At 48.8% G+C, this 14,911-nt stretch overlaps 1 protein-coding gene across 1 annotated transcript in view; it reads left to right on the top strand.

Moving 5' to 3' along the window:
• The first annotated feature begins 1,782 nt into the window (after window positions 1–1,782).
• The window catches only part of LOC136958489 (electrogenic aspartate/glutamate antiporter SLC25A12, mitochondrial-like), a 19,901-nt gene continuing 6,772 nt past the window's right edge, over window positions 1,783–14,911 (top strand). The window contains exons 1-11 of the mRNA XM_067252439.1: window positions 1,783–1,811; window positions 2,317–2,370; window positions 4,688–4,830; window positions 5,079–5,194; window positions 5,825–5,964; window positions 7,934–8,080; window positions 8,477–8,620; window positions 9,038–9,126; window positions 9,686–9,770; window positions 11,102–11,186; window positions 13,776–13,934. Of these exons, the coding sequence (XP_067108540.1) occupies window positions 1,800–1,811; window positions 2,317–2,370; window positions 4,688–4,830; window positions 5,079–5,194; window positions 5,825–5,964; window positions 7,934–8,080; window positions 8,477–8,620; window positions 9,038–9,126; window positions 9,686–9,770; window positions 11,102–11,186; window positions 13,776–13,934 (1,174 nt within the window). The 5' untranslated portion in view covers window positions 1,783–1,799. The remainder of the gene's footprint in view (window positions 1,812–2,316; window positions 2,371–4,687; window positions 4,831–5,078; window positions 5,195–5,824; window positions 5,965–7,933; window positions 8,081–8,476; window positions 8,621–9,037; window positions 9,127–9,685; window positions 9,771–11,101; window positions 11,187–13,775; window positions 13,935–14,911) is intronic.

Genomic DNA, 14,911 nt, shown 5'->3' with positions numbered 1-14,911 from the left:
ATCTAAAGCACTTCCGCCCCACGTGTTTCCAGGTTGCGTGTGACGTTTACGGAAGAGGTCCGTTGCTTTTCACATCGAGTTTTTACATCGTTGTCGTTCTATCGTTCCACCATCCATTTACATTTATTTATTTACATTTATTCATTTAGCAGACGCTTTTATCCAAAGCGACTTCCAAGAGAGAGCTTTACAAAGTGCATAGGTCACTGATCATAACAACAAGATAGCCAAAAAACATCGCGAGTAGCCAAAACATGAAGCACACATTGTGAACAACCAAAGTAAGTGCCAAAGGGAAGAACCATAAGAGCATGTAGTTAAACAAGTCACAACCAAACAACATGAACAGCTATAAGTGCAAGTGTACCTGTGGGAAAAAGCAAGCAACAGTAATAAAACAATATATCACAGCGAGAACCAAAAATTTAAATCAGTTACCAATCCAACAAGAGGATTGCAGTTGTCTTGATCAATATTGCACCTTCCCCTTAAACACAACATGTTTAAACACTTAGACATAAGAACCAGCCTCTGATATATTTAAATGCAGATATATATATAATCCTATTTGTTCAGCATTTGTTTGGCTATTGTGAACATTTTTACAAACGATCAGTGGGCCACAAAATGACAAATTATTTCATATAAATAGTTAGTTTGGAAAAGCCTCAACTGCACTGTTTTTGTATTCTTAATGTGAGTTTGCAATTACTGTCAAACAGAATATAGTCAGACAGGAATGCCATCTCCTGTGTGACATTATGAACTTGAAAGTACATAAAATGGCTATGATTACATGTACTTTATCATCTGGGAACATGCCTACAGGGGACAATAACACAAGATCACTGTCACAAATAAGCACTCCAAGTGAGCACCACTCTGACAAACAATATTGACCCTGAAAAGATCCTATTTAGGACAGTCCACCACAGACTTACATGAAGAATTTGAACATTGAAAATTGTCTTTTGAAAAGTGGATTACCGCTCAGTGATAGCTCAATAAAATAAATGGGCTCTCAAGGAGAGAGTGCAATGGCTGAACTACCCACTGAACTGGACTAATGCTGCCATCATCTCTTCCATGGCAATTCTGTCCTCCAGGGGCACCAATCAATGACCCACACAGTCACGTTTAAGCCGCTATAATTTTACCCTAGCCTAGTTTTACTACAGAGCACTAGATTAACCTGCTTCTGAGTCCTGAGAAAGGGTTCAGGATGGAGGCAAAACATGAAGTTTGATCTCTGAACTGCGAGTCTTTTAGTAGGCAGTGGTAACAGGGAGAATAAAGGATCATTGTTGAGGTCCTTCTAAACCATAACTCAAAAATGGAACCTGCCCACTGTACTTTAATTAATCTAAAATGGTCTGTTCACTGGTTATTGCAACTTCAGAATTAACATAATTTTGTCATTTACTGTTGTGCTTCATCTTTTCACCATTTTCATTATGTATTTGATCAAGCATGATGATACTATGTAGGATGCAAAGCTTGTGCACCCCATGTGATCATCAGTGAGTTTATTCATGCTACAAATTTGTAAAAAACATAATTTAGCCTATTGAATTTGAACCAACAACAAGCCCTGACATGACCCAAGTGAGCAGGGAATGTGTCTGGCGTTGGGACCACTCGTGCGGTGTGTTATTCAGTGTACTTTACAGGGATACAACAAAGACACAAAACACAGAGAAGACTTTATGGTTTAGATTTCCACTCAGCTGTCATGCGGTCATCTTCAAAATACATATTTGCCAAGCGCCTGCGCTAGTCCACGTGACGTCACACCCAGCATGGCTGTCAAGGTGACTCCGTTAATATTTCTTTATTTTTGAATAAGTTTGGTGCGATTTACGTTGCTAATTTTTAGTGGATGTGAACAACTACTCTTTATTGATGCGGACGTACTCGTTAAAACTTTTTTTTAATTCAATTGTGCCGTCCAGGTTGAGCATCTTTAAACCGGCACATCGCTTTCGGTAGCCTCAAGAGTAATTATTAACTTGTTGCAATGTATCAGTGAACTTGACAGTTATTTCTCGGTTGACAATTTAGGTACTCTAATGTAGACTATATATTTGTTACGTGTTGGTAGAATAGTCAGGTCCATGACAAGAGCGATTCCTGCCTAGCGGATGTATACTAAACTGCCTTACATCCGAAACAGACTTTGACAGTGCAGAAAATAATGAATGCCTCAAGACAGTAGATTTAGCTTTGATTTGTGCTGAACTTCGATGTAAATCGGGTACATCCCTTTGTATCGTTAGGCCTACATACGCTTTGCAAACCTTGCATCTGTATCATCAGGTACAAGAAACCAAAAGAGCCGACCCCCAAGAGCTAAAGAATGTATTTCTTAAGGTAAGTTTCCTTAACTTATTGTGCATTGCATTATTTGGATTATGTATTATGTTTGCAATTGCAGACTAACACGCTATTCATAAAAACAAATTGTGAATGACATTGACAGTGTAATTCAAGTGTAAACCAGTTTATTACTAACCATAACCTTGAATAACATTGGATGAGAACTTTGTTTTGCCATGATACAGTTGAAACACCTACACTTATTCTTTTTTAAATTAATCTTTCGCACACTCAAACGTTACAAACTACACGTACACACATGACACACACACACACACACAAACTGGTAGATTCACACACAGACTCACATTTACACACCAGATAGTCTACTGAATTTTGTGTGCCGGTTTTTGGTAGGCTACATAGAGGTGAGGTCACACGCATACTATACTGCTCACTGTCTTTGAGGGTGGAGTGACATTTGTATGGATCTTTAGATATCCAGAAGTCCCAAGTCATTTGGCCTATGTATGTCAGTATGCTTGCATGTTTTCAGAGGCACACATCATCATCATTGCTACATCCCTCTACTCCTGTTCTTGGCTATTGTTTGGAGAAGAAACATAAGACAAACAATAGTTTATAAAGCGATGGACTCGACCAGAGCTAGGGCAGTTTTTAGGTCTTCAAATGTGCACACAACATTTAATTATTTAACCTGAAGGCAACTTGAAGAGGGATATCAATCATAGAAATGTATGCCCTTGCAATTACTTGTCTTAAATACATTATATGGTGGAAGCGTTAATTAATAAATGTAAGTGCCATTTTGACCAACCTGCCTAATTTGATTAAGAACAACTTGAGACCACTGTGAAGGTGAATGGACATTTAATTATTTTGTGGTGAAATGAGTTCATAAATTGGTTGGAATTAATACTTTCGCTTAAAACATTAACTCAAGAGTGTGCAGTGAATTGTCGTCTCAAATGCACTCTCTTGAAAAGTCTAATCTAACCCCACCCCCACCCTCCAGCCAGCCAGCCTGCCTGCCATCTCTCTCTCTCTCTCTCTCTCTCTCTCTCTCTCTCTCTCTCTCTCTCTCTCTCTCTCTCTCTCTCTCTCTCTCTCTCTCTCTCTCTCTCTCTCTCTCTCTTTCTCTATCTCACATTCTTTCACTCTTACTCTCTCACTTTCTTACTCTCTTTATTTCTCTCTCTCTTTCACTCTTACTCTCTCTTTCTGTCTCACTCACTCACTCTCACACTCTCACTCTCTCTCTCACTCTCTCACTCACTCTCTCTCTCACTTTCTGTCTTCTCTGTCTTTCACTATCTGTCCCCATGTTTCCTCTTTTCCTTGCCCTCTCTCCCATTGCCTGCCTGAACTTGGCTGGAAATGCAGAGCATGGCCTTTATGTTGCTGGTTCATGTAGCTTGACCAGAGCTATCTCCGTTCCAGCTTGTAACCCAACCCGTTCCAGACTCTAAAAATGACCTTTCAGTATTTGATGAGTGGTTCGTTTTAGTACCACAGTGCAGTGGCTGTGTGTTTTGTGACAGGGGCATGTGCATTGAGTACATGCAAGAGTTTCAGTTCCACGGTTATGTTTGGAAGACCACTGTCTCTGGTGTACAAAGACATACTGTGCCCAAAGAAGTATCCTGCTTTAAAGCAACATACTTATTTATAAACGTGATCAGGGTAACCCGCGGAGACACTTGTGGTGCTCACATAAAACATCTGTAACAGTTGAAAGCATATTGATAGCAAGTAGTTACATTTTGTCCCTCTGAGTTATCCTTGCATCTCCTAGCAATGGATACAATTGAACAGAATACAACAAATTGTTCTGTACAAGACCCAGATGGTTGGAACTCTGCTTCTTTTAGTCGATCATTGACTGAAAGTCTAAAAGCATAGGACTTAAATAAATCTAAAGTACACCAAGTGACTCAAAAATCAATTTAATTGACATTCATACAGAGACTGACACACTGCTTCAGAACAAAAGCTTTATTGTCGCAAGAAGAAGAGAGTGCATCAGAGAGAGAGAGAGAGCAGTGATACAAAGTAGAATCTGTTGATTTTATTCCAAAGCACCCATCAACTGGTTTCTACCGCACATTTCTATTGTGCTCTCTATCCAGATCCTTACCTGGGAATCACGCAGTTGCTGTATGATGTGAAATAAACAAATACTATTTTGTAGTGCGGTATTCTATACCATCTAATTGGAAGCTGTTGGGAAATTGTAGAGCTTTTGTGTCATTTTAGACCGGTTTTATTGATTTTATTATAATTCTTAAAGCGCATCTGTGTATCTGTCCTAGTTGTCAATAGAACAGGAACATGTTTTTCTCCCCTGCAGTATGCCAGCGTGGTGGACGAGGGGGAACATTACATGACCCCCAAGGACTTTGTGCAGAATTTCCTGGGTCTGCATACTCAGCCACACCACAACCCTAAGACCGTGCAGCTGATCGCCGGGGTCGCTGACACCACCAAAGACGGGTGGGTGTCTGTAGTTGTGGAGGACCTCGTGAAGAAACATCCGTAGCACAAGATGCTCATGATTGACATCGATGATGTTTACACTGTGATTGGCTATATAGGTGCTGTAATACGCGTGTCACTGATTATAATTGACCTCCTAAGATCTCTGTGAGATGTGAATGAGATGTGTGTGCATGTAATCAATGAAGTGATGCACTTTGTAAAGACATACCCCTTTTTCCCGACTTTCTTTCCTGTCCAAACAGGTTGATATCTTTCCAGGAGTTTCTGGCCTTTGAGTCAGTTCTGTGTGTCCCGGATGCCTTGTTCATAGTCGCCTTTCAGCTGTTCGACAAAAGTGGAACAGGAGACATCTCGTTTGGTCAGTACATCACGTCAGTTTACGCTCACGATGTTAGAACCACCTCGAAACACCGGGGCCGGGAGGGGCTGTAGGATATCAGTGTTGTTGTTGAAAAGGTGTGTCATTGTCAACGGCTGTGTGTGTGTGTGTGTAGCCCCCGCCCACGCCCTCAGTGTGCGTTCAGAAAGAGCAGAAGTGTGTTTCTCCACGGCAGGCCTTGGAACCCCACGGTGTCGGCTGTCGCCACGGTCTCAGAGCAGAATAGCGAGCAAGCGGTGGGGAACAGCACGTTCTAACCCACGCCACCAATAGAGAGGAGGAGATGAATCCAGCATGTGGCTAACCAACACGGCCCAGGCTCACAAAAGGCCTGCAGCAGGTTTCTTTGTGTTGAACGCGGGCACCATAAAGACATCAGAAAATTAAGGCAGGGCTCAGACAGAGAATGTCCTGAATCTGTTTAGAACCGTCACAGTGTACAGCCAAGGGGATTGTCAACAGGTCTATTCATCCCACGGCGCATATCGACTGGTTTTCTCCACTTAGTGTTTTCTTTAGAAATGAGATAAGAGAAAGATTAAATTTGGTGGTTGTTTTCTTCCTTCAGTCTCCCTGATATATCCCTCTCTGCTCTCCTTTTCACACCAGAGAACGCGCGTGATATTTTCAGCCAGACGACAGTGCACCATCACATCCCCTTTAACTGGGACTGCGAGTTCATCAGGCTACACTTCGGCCATGACAGGAAAAAACACCTCAGCTACCTGGAGTTCACCCAGTTCCTGCAGGTGCGTGCGTCCTCCGTGCAGTCGGAGCCCAAACATACAATGAAAAGTCATTACAATAATAATGTAACATACTCCTTTAGCAGTCGCTCATATCCTCAACAACATACAGGAGGGATTTCAACCTGTAACCTCTTGATCCGCAGTCAAAGGCTCGACCACTGAGCTACCAACAATAATTTTTGTGAAGGTTATTTTTGTGTGTGTTGTGGTTGCCGGTCGATTTTCAGTAAGCAGGATGAATACAAGGTAGTAAAAGAGCTTGTATAAAGTCTAAAAGTTTGATTCTTTAACATGAGAAATAGTCCTTTGGTAAGAGCTTACACGGGAGCCATGCAGAGAATCAGGAAGTCACTGGTTTGGAATGGTGTCTTGTGGGTAACTGAGGAGTTGGGTGGTCTGAGAGTGGAAGGCTCTCGAGGTGGTTCCTCAGAGGTATGGAATCCTTCATACCAAAGTGTGGTTTATCATGGTTGACTAGGCCTTCCCAACAGTAAAGGCCCCTGTTACTAGAGCTGCCATTGAACGTCATGGCATCGTCTTCAACGGAGAGACTTAGGGTCGTTAAAAAGGAAACCAGCCACAAAATCTACTGTTCAGTATGGATTTGACAAAGCTACTGGAACTGCTACAGGAGAGTAGGTGAAACTCCTGTGAGTTCTCAAACAGCATTAGTCCTGCCACCTTGTGGAAGCAGCATTGTTCCTGTAAAAGCCCAGCTGCACTTGCAGATGTATTGTTATTGTGTACAAAGAATTCACTGGCATGGAATAGCACCTCTAGCAAAAAACGTTATACTGTACGATTATATTTTTCAATACGGTCGGTTTAGATACAGTATTTTTGTGTATAAATTGTAGTCTAGAAATCTAGTTTATCAGAGCATCTGTGTCAGTACTGTACTAGATGACTCTGTCCTCTGGCATGCTGGGTTCTTTAGATGAGAGTTATCGTCTGTCTGGTAGTATGTGATCAGCTTTGACAGCGGTCATAGGGTTAGTCTCCCCTCCTCCCTCTCTGATTGCATGGCTGTCCCATTGAATACCCCCCCCCCCCCACCTCCCCTCCCCACCACCCCCACCTCCCCCACCTCCCCTCCCCACCACCCCCTCCTCCCCCACCTCTCCTCCCCACCACCCCCTCCTCCCCCACCTCTCCTCCCCACCACCCCCTCCTCCCCCACCTCTCCTCCCCACCACCCCCACCTCCCCCACCTCTCCTCCCCACCACCCCCTCCTCCCCCACCTCTCCTCCCCACCACCCCCTCCTCCCCCACCTCTCCTCCCCACCACCCCCTCCTCCCCCACCTCTCCTCCCCACCACCCCCACCTCCCCCACCTCTCCTCCCCACCACCCCCTCCTCCCCCACCTCTCCTCCCCACCACCCCCTCCTCCCCCACCTCTCCTCCCACCTCCCCACCTCCCCCACCTCCCCTCCCCACCACCCCCACCTCCCCCACCTCTCCTCCCCACCACCCCCTCCTCCCCCACCTCTCCTCCCCACCACCCCCACCTCCCCCACCTCTCCTCCCCACCACCCCCTCCTCCCCCACCTCTCCTCCCACCTCCCCACCTCCCCCACCTCCCCTCCCCACCACCCCCTCCTCCCCCACCTCTCCTCCCCACCAACCCCTCCTCCCCCACCTCCCCTCCCCTCCCCACCACCCCCACCTCCACCTCCGGACACACCTGCCACCAGGCCTGGTCCGGGATAAGAATCCTCGGGACATGGTTCTCATTAGCCACTCACCGCAGAGACGGCGGTGATTACAAGAGCCGTGGACTAACACTGTCACGTCTGATGCCGGGCCATGCCTTCAGCGCTGTCCAACACTCCACCCCATCCTTCTTACCCTCCTCTTCCGTTCCATCCACGTGATTACCCACTCGTAACGCGATGCGTCTCTCGACGTTTGCCTTTTTCCCCTCGTTTCCCCTGCGTGAGCGTTGTGGGCCTTCTCTCTCGCCGTAGGAGCTGCAGCTGGAGCACGCCCGCCAGGCCTTCGCCCGCAACGACAAGAACAAGAGCGGCGCCATCTCCGCCCTGGACTTCAGTGACATCATGGCCACCATCAGACACCACATGCTCACTCCGTTTGTGGAGGAGAACCTGGTTTCTGTGAGTCGGAGACAGATCGGGGTGGGGGGGGGGGGTGGGGGGGGGGGGGGGTGGGGAGGTCTGTCTAGGGCAGGTTGTGCATGTTACTGTTGTGTTTAGCATTCTTAAAAAATATATATATATTTTTTTTTGTTGTAAATTATTATAAAAGAAAATTGGGGGGGGGGGGGGGGGTGGCAGTTCTGCCTTTATTATTTTTATGATAGACATAGTGTGTTTAGAGAGCACAGGATATGTGGGGAGAGAGAGGGGATGACATGCGGTTAAGGGCCTGGGCCGGATTCGAACCTCGGCCTACATGGTGCGCATCAATCCAGTGAGCCACGGGCCTCATCGATGAGATCAGTCGGGACATGAGAAGCCAGTGTTCAGAGCGGTGTGTGTGTTTCCCTCCAGGCCGCCGGGGGCAGCACCTCTCACATGGTCAGCTTCTCCTACTTCAACGCCTTCAACTCTCTGCTCAACAACATGGAGCTGATCCGCAAGATCTACAGCACGCTGGCCGGCTCCTACAAGGACACGCTTGTCACGAAAGTACAAGCCCGTCGGCAGGGCTAAAACAAGGACGTGCACTCTGTCATTTCTGATCCGGTGTAAGACATGAGGCTGTGCCATCATAAGTTTCACCTTTCTTGGCAGCACGGGGGTCAGAAAACACAGGAAAGGTTTAACCCTAGCTCTAAGTAAAGAAGGTAAATACCTACTGTGACGTACGGTCATTAGTTTAAGGCCTTTCCCCCTGCATAGTATTTGTTCAGTCCTTCATCTCTGCTGTCCACCCATCTCCATGGTTACCCTTCCTGTAGCTGACACCTCCTCGACCGTCCAGCCTTCCTGTAACCCAGTCACCCCGGAACCTCCCCCACCACGAGCCCCCCCGCACACACACCAAACGACCCATCGGAGCGAAGGACTAACCTCACTGTTTCTCCTCGTCCTTCCTGTCACACAGAGGAGTTCATTCAAGCCGCCAACAGGTTTGGCCAGATCACTCCCATGGAGATCGACATTCTGTACCAGCTGTCTGGACTCCACTCTCACTCTGGGTAAGGAGGGCGTGCAAGCCGCAGGGGACACATCAGATCACTACGGATCATTATTTGTTTACTATGCACGCTTGCATGATTCCAGAATATTGGCTTTGTAACAGTCCCGCACATTTATTCAATAAACTGGTAGTGGTAGGTAAAGTAGTTATTCAGTATGGACGAATCTGTGAATGGAATAACAATGTTACAGCCATTTTTATTGGATGTAAAGTCCTTCTTATTGCCCATTCCATTTAACAACAGTGGCTCCACGGCTTGATTTAGGAGAGAAACACACAGCGTGACTGCAGACTTTACGAGACGTTTGGCCAGTGGGGAATATTTGCTCCTAACTGGGGTTCGGTAACAAAACCCTTGTGTTTACTGCGGAACTCGAGGGCATCTCTCCAGCTTTGTTTGTCTGTTGTTTATACAAGCATGTATAAAAGCTGCAATAACTCCCAAGTTATAAGGCAGTTAAAGGCCTATGGAAAATCTTACATCACCTGCGTGTGAGGGATGCAGGGCTCGGTTTTCCTGGCGTAACGCCGCTGTTCTCCCCCGCTGTGCCCCTCAGACGGCTCAACCTGGGCGACATCGAGAGGATAGCTCCTCTGGAGGAGGGCTCCATGCCCTATCACCTGGCGGAGAGCCAGAGACAGGTAACCGTGATGTCACTTCCTCTTCCCTCCCTGTGTTTCGTTTTTTGGGGGGCTTTTCACCTGATGCATTTCCTGTTTCCTTTCCTGTTTCGTCAGGAGATAACAGCGAGCCGGAGAGTGTTCGCCGTCTGAATTAGCAGAGTGCCCATGTTTCTCGCCTCGTGTGAAGTGCATTATTAAAACTCTAGGATAAAAGTCCCCCAATTATCGGCATAAAAGAGGAATGGATTGTTGCGATGTTCCCCCCTCTCTGAATAGCAGTCCCATTTCATTCAGTGGGAGACGTATACATCAGACGCAATCACACATCTGAGGGACTAATAGAAGGCTTTTATCAGTGTGGGTCTTCAGGAGCGAGCCAGTGTGAGGAGCCCTCGGAGAGGTCTGTTTGGAGGGTGGGGAGGGTGGGGGTGGGGGGGAGGAAGGGTGGAGAGAGACTGAGTTAGCTCGTGCCAGTTCCTCTGGTGACACATAGCTCAGTCCTGCAGGCTGCGGCCAGGCCCCCAGGCCTCCAGGCCCCCAGGGGCCCCTGGACATCCCGCTCACAGTCCTGGAACGTGATCTCAGGGACCAGGGAGAGACACAAACCCATTCCCGGGGCTGCCCTCCGTGGAAACAGGGTAATTCAGACCCTTTGATCACGGCCTCGATCTCGTTAGCGCTCGGCCCTGCAGAGGAAGCAGCTGGATGGCGGGGGCGGGGGTGGGGGTTGGGTGCGGGGGTGGGGGCGGGGGGATCTGGTCTGGGACAGGTTCCTAACTACACCCTAAGAGGACACCCACACTCTGTCTGAGGCTCCGTCAGCCAGTGTTAGAAGTCACAGGCGATGCTTATCGGAACATGGGAAGTGCTTGCAGCGTTACTCTGTTCCTTAGTAACAACTGTGGGGCTCCACTTCCCACATAAAAAAAAGGAACAATCGCCAGATCAAATAGATAACTGTAAATTAGGCTTTGTAGTATAAGTAAAAGAAAACCTTTAGCCTTTCACAGGCTTTATTTTAATCAACGGTTGGAAAACCGTTTTCATCTTTGGCCAGACAGCCATATCCCAGAGCCAGTGATGGTGACACACAATACTGGCTTATATGAATTAGATTTAAACCATGAGATGTCGACATTCCATAGCTCTCCCCCTTTGTTGAGAGCTCCGTAGCATTATTCTTTCCTCAATGTATCTGGTTCGCCACAGTTTAATAGTCGCTCGATTCATTCGTGGTGTTCTGATCCCCCCGTCTTTCTCCAGATTCATTTGACCATTTGTGTCGTGTCGTCCCCCCCCCCCTCCCCCCTCCCCTCCCCCCCCCCCCCCTCCCCCCCTCCCCTCCACAGCACACTCACGGAGAAGGCTCTCGTCCCGTCTGGCTCCAGGCTGCAGAGTCTGCCTACAGGTTCGGTCTGGGCGCCTTGGCTGGAGGTGAGTGACATGTCTGGGGCAGAGCCCCTGGGTCGGGGAGGGGGTAACCCTAGCCGGCCAGCCTGGCTCGCTGGGGCCCCGGGGCCGCTCATTGTGCCGCGGGGAGAGAGGGGTCGGGATGTGAGGCTCCGCATTGTGCTGCCGTTCCTCTGGTGGCTCCAGGCTGTCTTCGGAGCCAGAGCTTTGGAATGACACAAATCTTCCGGAACCGCACTCTGGAATCTCTGTGTAATTACACTGGAAGGAACTGATACAAGGAGCCTCTGACATAACAGGCACCGAGATAGTCTTGACTCAATGTGTGTGTGCGCGCGTATGTGCGTGCGAGTGTCTGTGTGTGTGTGTGTGCCTCTGTGTCTGTCTGTCTCTCCGTATGTCTGTCTCTCCGTATGTCTGACGATTTGTCTGTCTGCGTGTTTGTATGCGTGCGCGTGTGTGTGTGTGTGTGTGATTTTGCAGCCAGCATCCTCCATTCTACAGCGACCCACCTGTCTTTATTGGCCCCAGAGTCTATTCTTCTGCATCTCAGGAGGGGGATCAGTCCTGAATGACCAGTGGACAGCAGAGGGTTAGAGAGCCATTGTGGAGAAGGGGGGGGAAAAGCGGCTGCCTCTTTATGGTGATAATGAGACCTGTCTCACCCAGCCAGCGCTCTGGGTCCAGAAAGCTCTCTGCATGTTTCAGAGAGGGAGTCATTACGGAGCTCTTTGATGTTCGACAGGACATGACATGCCCGGGTGTCTGAGAGCTGCAGTTAGGACAACCTGCAGAAGCTCAGTGCAGTCAGGGCCGACTCACTCCTCGCTGCAGCCTGCGCACACTTCCTATCTGCTCCGTCTGGGCCTAATGACTGTTTTCAGCGGGGTACCTGTACACATCTCGCATACATTTCTTTCCTCACACATGCTTAAAGAGACAGTGTATGAAATTCAGCGGTGACGTCACTTGAAGACCTTGTAGAAACAATGACGGTGATGTTACAGATGCGTCGTGTTTCTGAGATCTTAGATCTTAGATTAGCTGTGACTGTGCCGACTGTGACCAGACTGTAACCAGACTGTAACCAGACTGTGACCAGACTGTGACCAGACTGTAACCAGACTGTGACCAGACTGTGACCAGACTGTAACCAGACTGTGACCAGACTGTAACCAGACTGTAACCAGACTGTGACCAGACTGTGACCAGACTGTGACCAGACTGTAACCAGACTGTGACCAGACTGTGACCAGACTGTAACCAGACTGTAACCAGACTGTAACCAGACTGTGACCAGACTGTGACCAGACTGTGACCAGACTGTAACCAGACTGTGCCCAGACTGTAACCAGACTGTAACCAGACTGTGACCAGACTGTGACCAGACTGTAACCAGACTGTGACCAGACTGTGACCAGACTGTAACCAGACTGTGACCAGACTGTAACCAGACTGTAACCAGACTGTGACCAGACTGTGACCAGACTGTAACCAGACTGTGACCAGACTGTGACCAGACTGTAACCAGACTGTAACCAGACTGTAACCAGACTGTGACCAGACTGTAACCAGACTGTAACCAGACTGTAACCAGACTGTAACCAGACTGTGACCAGACTGTGACCAGACTGTGACCAGACTGTAACCAGACTGTGCCCAGACTGTAACCAGACTGTGACCAGACTGTAACCAGACTGTGCCCAGACTGTGACCAGACTGTGACCAGACTGTAACCAGACTGTAACCAGACTGTAACCAGACTGTAACCAGACTGTGACCAGACTGTGACCAGACTGTGACCAGACTGTAACCAGACTGTGCCCAGACTGTGACCAGACTGTAACCAGACTGTAACCAGACTGTAACCAGACTGTGACCAGACTGTAACCAGACTGTGACCAGACTGTGACCAGACTGTAACCAGACTGTGACCAGACTGTAACCAGACTGTAACCAGACTGTGCCCAGACTGTAACCAGACTGTAACCAGACTGTAACCAGACTGTAACCAGACTGTGACCAGACTGTGACCAGACTGTGACCAGACTGTGACCAGACTGTAACCAGACTGTAACCAGACTGTAACCAGACTGTGCCCAGACTGTAACCAGACTGTAACCAGACTGTGCCCAGACTGTAACCAGACTGTAACCAGACTGTGACCAGACTGTAACCAGACTGTAACCAGACTGTAACCAGACTGTAACCAGACTGTGACCAGACTGTGACCAGACTGTGACCAGACTGTAACCAGACTGTAACCAGACTGTAACCAGACTGTGACCAGACTGTGACCAGACTGTGACCAGACTGTGACCAGACTGTAACCAGACTGTGCCAGACTGTAACCAGACTGTGACCAGACTGTGACCAGACTGTAACCAGACTGTAACCAGACTGTAACCAGACTGTAACCAGACTGTGACCAGACTGTGCCCAGACTGTGCCGACTATGACCAGACTGTGACCAGACTGTGACCACTGATGTTGTTGCTGAGTTGTTGACTGATATGTGTGTGGTGTGTGTGTGTGTGCATGTGTCTGGTGTGTGTTGTGTGTGTGTGTGTGTGCGTGTGTGTGGTGCGTGTCCCTGCGGCGTGTGTCCCATAGCGACCGGAGCGACGGCCGTGTACCCCATCGACCTGGTGAAGACACGCATGCAGAACCAGCGTTCCACCAGCTCCTTCGTGGGAGAGCTCATGTACAAGAACAGCTTCGACTGCGCCAAGAAGGTGCTGAGATACGAGGGCTTCTTCGGCTTCTACAGAGGTAACGCTCGCCTCCTCTCTCCCCGTAACGCTTCTTCAAATCAAATCTTGTTTTAATAACCCTTTCTGCAAGCAATACCACAGAGGGCTTCACATACGCCTGTAGAACTGCCCCTCAACCAACCTAAACCTTCAAGGAAGACAGGGAAAAACTCCCAGTAAAACACACTGAGAAATAATGGAAGAAACCTTGAGAGGCGCAGTTCAGTGAGGGCTCCCCTCCTCCAGAGACGGTTGGTGACAGAGAGGCACAGACCAGAGTCTAAACACAGTCATGTATCAAGAGTAGTGAAGAAAAACATGCAAATGGGTTGTCGAAACACACAACCAGAGATATCCAGAGTTACAACTCCAAGTCAGTTTAGGCAGTTTACTGGCGAGTTCCTGGGAAACTCCTTTAGGCAAGGGAGCAGTGTTTCGTGTGCTAATATCAGCGGCATGGGCTGCTAATTGATACCAGAAACCTTTGCCCTGGCTGCGGCGTGGTGAATAGGAGCTCAGGGATCGTGTTGTCAGGAGCCGTCCCAGAGGAGCACACAGACAGAGCTCGTGTAGTAGCCCTTGTCCAGGACAGGCTTCCCAGTGTGGTCGTAAACACCGCTGAAGGCTCAGCGATCACAGGGCCCTCGCGACGCAGCCCTCTCACACGACGGAAGCCTAGACTGCCATCTACTGCCGCCTCGCTCACTGCAGCTCTTTGTCTGTGCTTCCCTGGCTCTCCCCCCCTCCTCCCTCCCTCCCTCCCTCCTCCCTCCCTCCTCCTCTCTATCTCCACCGACCGCGCCGACGAGATCGACAGAGAGACAGACGCGCTCGGCCATTCTCTGGCCGCTCACCAGCAGCAGTCAGTCAGCAGCTCCTTCAGAAGTCGATCTGGCCTCGCTGACAGACGGGAGGGTGAAACAGTACAGGGGTTATCACCGTTGTAGCACGCCCCCCCCCCCCTCCCCCCCGGCCCCCGACACGGCCACACAGCTC

The sequence above is a fragment of the Osmerus mordax genome, chromosome 2 (genome assembly GCF_038355195.1).
Source record: "Osmerus mordax isolate fOsmMor3 chromosome 2, fOsmMor3.pri, whole genome shotgun sequence".
Classification (NCBI taxonomy): Eukaryota; Metazoa; Chordata; class Actinopteri; order Osmeriformes; family Osmeridae; genus Osmerus; species Osmerus mordax.
The sequence above is the reverse complement of the archived record's forward strand: the minus strand, read 5'-3'. Positions and strand labels throughout refer to the sequence as shown.